Source organism: Mandrillus leucophaeus, unplaced genomic scaffold, assembly GCF_000951045.1.
Source record: "Mandrillus leucophaeus isolate KB7577 unplaced genomic scaffold, Mleu.le_1.0 Scaffold1313, whole genome shotgun sequence".
NCBI classification, from domain to species: domain Eukaryota; kingdom Metazoa; phylum Chordata; class Mammalia; order Primates; family Cercopithecidae; genus Mandrillus; species Mandrillus leucophaeus.
In genome coordinates this window covers 212,806-220,026 of record NW_012101270.1, presented here as the reverse complement: position 1 = coordinate 220,026, position 7,221 = coordinate 212,806, and the positions used below count along the sequence as shown (strand labels likewise).

General features: G+C 57.7%; 1 protein-coding gene across 1 annotated transcript in view; it reads right to left on the bottom strand.

Moving 5' to 3' along the window:
* The window catches only part of LOC105534202, a gene marked incomplete at its 3' end in the record, with an annotated part of 25,316 nt that overhangs the window by 1,593 nt on the left and 16,502 nt on the right, over positions 1 to 7,221 (bottom strand). Inside the window, 9 exon segments of the mRNA XM_011972892.1 lie at positions 199 to 274; positions 429 to 513; positions 1,349 to 1,418; positions 2,005 to 2,119; positions 2,224 to 2,324; positions 2,945 to 3,040; positions 3,203 to 3,251; positions 4,900 to 4,952; positions 5,198 to 5,317. Of these exon segments, the coding sequence (XP_011828282.1) occupies positions 199 to 274; positions 429 to 513; positions 1,349 to 1,418; positions 2,005 to 2,119; positions 2,224 to 2,324; positions 2,945 to 3,040; positions 3,203 to 3,251; positions 4,900 to 4,952; positions 5,198 to 5,317 (765 nt within the window).

Below are 7,221 nucleotides of genomic sequence, written 5' to 3'. Positions count from 1 at the left end.
GCTATGCCATGGCTCTCTTCATTCTAGGCCTCCTGCTCGTCACATTCACCCTTGTCCTGGTGAGTATCTGGCTGGGTCCGGGCTCCTTTCTGAGGGGCAGGCTGAGCCTTTGACACCTTGAGACTTTGAGCCAAGCTGAGGGGTGAGCAGGCCCCTTTACACCCCTGATTCCCCAACCCAAGCCCAGCACCTCCTCACCCTCCAGCTGGGGTTGCAGGTTTGGGGGCAGGGGGCTGGGCCTGATCCCGGTGTCCCTGCCCTTCTTGTCAAGGTGCTAAAGTGGAGGGCCTCCCTCAGTGTGTTCAGCCAGGGAGTGTAGACACGCACAGTGTGGTACAGAGGACCCTCCAGACAGGTAAGTGGAGGGCTGTTCTCCCTGACTCCACCCCAGGTGTTTGTTCTGGGTGGGGTCCACCCCCACCGCCCACCAAGGCCTTCTGCAAACACTCCCTGGGGGCTGTTACTGGCAGCGCCTGGGTGGTGCAGTCAGTGTGCCAGAAAAGCTCCCCACTACTGTGGGCAGTGGCCCAGGCAGTCAAGCAGACTCCCCCAAACAGGCCCCATCTACCCCTAAACTGTTCCCAGCTGCCTCCCACCAACCCTAGAAATGATGCTGGGGGCCGACAGAGACTGAACTTAGGTGCACAGGGGGCCAGGAGACCTGGGACAGAGAAGAGGAGGTGTGGGGAGGGAATCTTCCTTCCCCCACTTCCCACTGCCTGAGGGCCAGACAGTGGCACCTCCAGGTCCTGGAAGGACATGTATGGACCCAACTCAGTTTCCCCTTTGTCTCGTAGCCTTTCTTCTCCCTTCCCTGGGGCTAGGTGGATGTGGGAGGAGACGCAGCACCATCCTGGGTGCACTCAGACTCATTCCTCACTCCTGGCCTTCACTCCCTTTCCTCTACACACAGGTGACTCCTCATGCTGCTGATCCCTCTGCTGAAACCCAAACTCCAAGCCTCTCCTCTCCCCACCTTCACCATGCCCCACGGCTTCCACAGACAGTGCCTCAACCCTGAAGCACTGTCTGGGGTTGAGGGTAGGAGGCTGGAAGAGATTACCTGCCTTAGGTCCCCCAGTTCCAACACCACTGACTTTCCCAGGAACTCAGAACCAGAGAGGGCCAGGGTCCAGCCCAAGGTCACACAGCCAGGGACTTCTTCCCTCCTATACCCCCAAGGACTGGACTTGCAGGGCTGGGGCAGAGATGGGGTGGGGGAAAGCAAGGCCTTGTCAACCCACACAGGGAGCTCCACTCCCATCCCCAAGGTGCATGAAGTTGAGGAACACCCCTGCTCCCACGTCCACACTCACTCGGGGCCCTGCTCCAAGAGCTTGGCACTCACACCAGCTTCACGCCCTCCATGCCACAGGTATCGGTCTTCTTTACAGAGTGGTAAATGATGGCCAATACAGCTAGACCACACAGAGGACTTAGGCACAGCTCGGGGGTCCACAGTCTCTGCTGCCCCTCCTGACACCAAAGTGTGGTCCTGCTTCCAGGCAGCAGGAAGGGGACAGAAGCCCGCCCCAAAGAGGGCTGGGACAGGGCACCCTTACACCTGCCTAGTCTGGCCCAGTAGGGCTGGAGGGACTGTCAGTCCTAAGAGAAATGATGGCCCTTTGGGGATATGGAAAAGTCAGGAAGCAATCCAAAGTTGGTATTTAAAATATTGATTTCTAGATACTTAGACAGTCATCTGGTGTGAGGAGCTGGGAGGGCCCCAGGGTACAGCCCACAAGAGGAGGAAGACTAAAAAGGGGTTGGAGTGGGAATGGGGGCTGCTAAGGGAAGGCCCACCCCCCTGCCTGAACCCCTGAACCCAGCCACAGAGCCAGTCAGCCTCAGGCCAGAGGGTATGAGCAACGGGTGCCCTGGCTGCTCTACAGTGGATCAGAGCCAGAGGGTGTGGGGGGTCTTCCAGGGCAGGTGTGGGGCACAGGCCAAGGTAAAGCAGGCTCCCAGGGCAGAGACTGAGGCTGACCCCTGCAGCCCCCCTACTGCAGGGGGAGACACCGGGATAGGCAAGGGTCTTAACCCAGAAAGCCCCAGCAGCTCCTGTGCCCATTGACGTTTGGCAGTGGTGGAACCCAGGAATGGTCTTTGAACCCATGACCTGGAAGGGGGAGCCAAGGATAGTCCTGGCCCGTAGGCTCCCCTACCTGCAGGCAGTGGGCAGGCCCAGTGAGGGGACCCCAGGAGCCCTGACCATGAGCTTACCTGGCCAAAGACAGCAGCCAGCACCAAGGCATCAAAGAGGGTTGGTGGACAGATCATCACATCAGGGTTGACTGCGGCCGGCACCAGGTTCCTCTGTACTTCTGGAACACACAGGCCTCTCCTTCCTATCCCTGAAGCGCCCCTGCCCCCACCCCAGCACCCCGAAGACCAGCCTAATAGATGCGCTTGTCCTGGGTCAGCCCCGCTGTCCAAGCAACTGCAATTTCTGACGAGAGAGCCAGGGCGGGGCAGGGTGAAGGAGGGGGCAGGGTGTAGGAGGGGTCCCCGGAAGATGCTCCCCTGGATGCCCCAAAGCCTAAAACGTTCCCCAGTGGGCCTTCTCAGGGAGGGAGGGTTATGGCAGCCTGTTCTCTCCAGCCACCTCCATCACCACAGGAGCCCTTACAGGCGTCTCAGGAGACAACTGGCTCACTGGAGCCAGGACCAGCATAGACACAGCCCTGGGGCTGAGGCTGACTAGGTGGTCTCTCTGTCTTCACTCTGCCACTCTGTCTTCAAGTTTTGGTCTCCTGGCCCACTACAAGCCAGGCTGTTTCGGGCTTTTATGAGGCCTTGCACAGAGACAGAGTTCAAACACAGTTGGTGAACACAGCGGGCTTTAGGGAGGTGGCACATACCTGGGGGTGGGGGCTGGGTAGCAGGGAAGGGCAGCTCTGGGGGCTAGCATGCCTGTCTGGAGGTGGCGCAATGGGACCTGCACCATGTGAGGAGAGAGGATCCACCTGGAAGAGTGGATCAGTCAGATGGCCACCAAGCTGGATGACCACTGCCAGAGCTTGCAGGACAGCAGAGGGGGCTGGGAAGGGACAGAGGACAGCTGAGGGGCAGGGAACCTGTATTCCTCCATACAGACACGTGAGTCTTCCCTAAGTGGATCTTCCCCACGGGGGACGAGGGAGCATTCAAGACACACCTCCAGCTCACCTCAAACCATCTCAGTAGGCCACCACCAACTCACACAGGCCAGCTGCATTGTCACAGTGACCCCAGAAGAGCACAGCCCTGTCCTTCAGATGAATAAACAGAGGGAGAGATGCATCTCACAGCCAGGAGCTGGGAGTCAGGCCAGGTCCAGCTGCAGTGCTGCCTCGATGGTTCCCCCTGCACCTCCTCCAGGACTCAGTTCCTGCTAACAAGTGACCACTTGAGTATGGGTGAAATAGGTCCTATTATCCCCATCTGGCTGCTGGGGAAAGGGAAGCAAGGCACAGGTGACTTGCCCAAGGCTAAAGAGACAGGGATGGTTCAACCCCGTCTGTCTCGGCCAGCACATCCCCATGGCAGAGGCTTTACTGTGATCCAAACCTGGAAGGTGGAACTCCTTCCAATGTCCCACCCAGGGCACAGAGCATGCAGCCCCATGTTTGGGGAGGTGACAGTGTGGGAAACAATCTGGCTAGGCCAAGGCCTCATGGAGCCCAGGGTTCCCTAGGGCCAGGAGAGCACTGGAGCCCACCCCAACACCCATTGGAAACCTGGAATCTGCACCTGCAGGAGATCAGGAGAGGGGTTCAGCCTCCAATGCACCTGCAGCAAGGTGAGACAGGCACAGGTGGGCGCCCTGCTTCCAACCAGCCTCAGGTGGGCAGGAAGCAGATCTCCTGCCTGACCTTCCTCTCCTGCCTCCCCCAAGCAGAGGAGAAGGGGCAGCCGCCCATCAGGCCCTTGCCCAGACTGAAGCCGCTGAAGCTAGGTCCCAACAGGCGAGTGTGACCCCTGACTATCCCAGGCCCGGTCCAAGGCAGTCCTGTCTCTGGTGAGGACCTGGTAGACAGGAGATGTGATGTCCCCATGTGGCTCTATAAACCTCTTATTGAGGATAATCAAGGAAATGGGCAAGACCATCAAGCTCAGCCAACAACACGACGGGCACCAGGGGCAGGCAAAAGTCAGTTTGGGCCCAGGCCTAGCCCCTGGAAGGATGGTGGATGAGGGGTCAGCCTCGGTGAAGGGGAATGGATGGCCACGGGCTGGGTGGTCAGGGCTGTCAGCTCCTGCAGCCCCTGTGGAACATCTGCCCAGGCCTGGCTCTGCACTCAGCCTTCTGCCTGGAGCCACAGGTGCCTGAACACCGGCCTCAAGTAGGGATGGGGGTAGGGAAGGCACTGTGGCCACATGCGGGCATCTAAGCATGGGACAGAGGGGTATTGTGCCCCAAAGAGATAATACAGGCCAAGAACTTAAGCAGATGTGACACCATCAATAAACCCCCCTGTCCTGGGTCACATCAATTAAGTCAGCACCTACCCTGACCCTGAAGCTGCAGCTCAGTCTGGTTGAGACTCACAAAGAGATGTTAGTGCCGGGCAGGGGGCCTGGCCCAGCCTGTGATGTCTAGCAAAGCTGTGGGCTGGACAAGAATCTCTGAAGATTAGTCCAGGACAAGGACAGCTGTGCCTGGGCAGGGAGTGGCGGCAATGCCCAGGGGGCAGGAGGCCTGAGGACCTTTAACTAAGTAGGGTGCCAGGTCAGGATGTGCAGAAGAAAAGGTGGCATGGCAGCATCCTGCCCGAGGCCAGGCTATAAACCTAGGGGCCACCTGGTCTAACCTAAACCATGCTGCCGCCCAGATGGCATCCTTCAAATGTGAGGCAGGGCTGGGAGAACCCCCTGCCCCCTCATCCCTCCCACCCCAAGCTGGTTCCCATCCCTCACCAGAAGGAAAGGGAACTCTTCTATGGGGCACAGCATGCCAGGTTCTCCATCACCTGGTGGAAGGGATGGGGGGAGGGGGAGTTGCAGCTGGGTGAGAAAGAACCAAGGTCCCACTCTGTCCCTTTCTTTGCCTGGGGCCAAGGAGAGTCACAGGGGAAGGGCCAGGTTAAGAGGGCTCCACCCTGGTGCCCAGAGCTACCCAAAGAGAAAACCTCCCATCTTCCCAATTCTGCTCCCAGCTCATGCTGCTGAGATAACATCCTCCCCATCAGAGAGGCCGTGGGAGGCAGAGGCTGACCCTGCTCCATCAGGCACCCCAGCGGGTTTCGGTCCACCTTCATCATGATCAGGGAGTGGGTCCCAGGGATCACAAATGTGAGGGGCAGCTTCTTGGGCTCCAGGTGCTCCAAGGTAGACCCTGTAGGGCACCAGGGCTAGAAGGGTGTTGGGGAGGCCAGGCACGGTGGCTCACACCTGTAATCTCAACACTGAAAGGCTGAAGTGAGTGGATCACGAGGTCAGGAGATCGAGACCATCCTAGCCAACACGGTGAAACCCCATCTCTACTAAAACTACAAAAAATTAGCCAGGCGTAGCGGCATGCGCCTGTAGTCCCAGCTACTCAGGAGTCTGAGGCAGGAGAATCACTTGAACTCAGGAGGTGGAGGTGGAACATGGCCAGGATCTGAGCTCTGCATGGCCATGGTGACCCTGAGCCAGGTACCCCTACATTAGTCTCAGTTGTAACTCTGTCTCATGGGGAATGTCAGCCCTAGGTAAGCCAGGGTAACCAGAGTTCCCAGTAGGGACCAAGACCAAAGGATGCAGGGGTCAGGCCTGTCCCAGAAGGTCAGGCTAGATGGGGATCTGTGAAGCCGGGGCAGCCACGGGCCTACCCTTCAGGTTACAGGTATGTGGGTCCTGGTGTAGACCCTCACATGCCATCCAGAGACCCAACCCTAGGGACAGTTCCTCTCAGGCTGGTAGCAGAGTTGATCCTTGTACTCACGCCACCAAAAGCTCTGAAATGAGGGGGCCTGTGGCTCAGGGAAAGACTCTTCAGGAAAAGGTTCTCAGGGACAGCAAAGGTTTGAGCTGGGTCTTAGGGCAGCCAGAGAGGTAGGTGACAGGCCCTCTCACAAAGCCCGCCAGAGAATGCAGGAGGGACACAGGTGTAGTGTCGGGAATGTTCTGGAAGACAGGAGGCAGTCTCCCACTCACAGATGGAGCCAAGTAGTGAGGTCAGGTCCACACACCAGGAGAAGCTGGTATCCACACGCTGGTGCACTTTGTTTCTTGTTTTAGAGACAGGGTCTTGCTCTGTGGCCCAGGCTGGAGTGTGGTGGCTCAATCATAGCTCACTGCAACCTTGACCTCCTGGGTTCATGCAATCTTCCCACCTCAGCCTCCTGAGCACCTGGGACTATAGGTGCACGCCACCATGCCTAGTTTTATTTTTTGTAGAGACAGGGTCTCGCTATGTTGCCCAGGCTGGTCTCAAGTGCTTTCCAATTCAGCCTCCCAAAACACTGGGATTACAGGGACAAGGCACCACTCCTGGCCACGCTGGTGCATTTTGGCTGCCATGGTGCACAGGAGATATGAGCTGGGGGGCAGAATCTGCTCCTGGACCTCTACCCAGGCCTGCACCCAGACTGACCCCTGGGCTACAGGGAGCAGGTGTGGAGAGAACGCAGCAAGCTAAGTCAGTGATGGAGACCCAGGCTGGGACTAGGAGAGGTAGGGCTTCAACCCTCAGCCTAGTGGCCCCACCCAACCCCTTGGGGCCAAGATGACTTCCTAGGAAGCCAGGCATGGAGGCCAGCAGGCACCTGAACTGAGGACAGAAGACTCTGATGAGAGGGAGGGGGAGGCCTCTGACATAGTTTGGATACTTGTCCTATCCACATCTCATGTTGAAATGTGATCCCCAATGCTGGAGGTTGGGCCTACAGTGTGAGGTGTTTGGATCATGGTGGGGGATCCCTCATGAATGGATTAGTGCCCTCCCCACAGTAATGAGTGAGTTTTCTTATTTTTTTCTTTTTTTTTCTTTTTTTTTGAGACAATGTCTCACTCACAGCTCAAGCTGGAGTGCAGTGGCACGATCTCGGCTCACAGGAACCTCCACCTCCCAGGTTCAAGTGATTCAATGAGTGAGTTTTCTAATAGTTCACTGGAGAGCTGGTTGTTTAAAAGAGCCTGATGCCTCCTCTCTCTTGCTTCCTCTCTCACCATGCAACACGCCTGCTCCCTCTTTGCCTCCCGCCAGGAGTAAAAGCTTCCTGAGGCTTCACCAGAAGCCTAGCAGATGCTTGTACA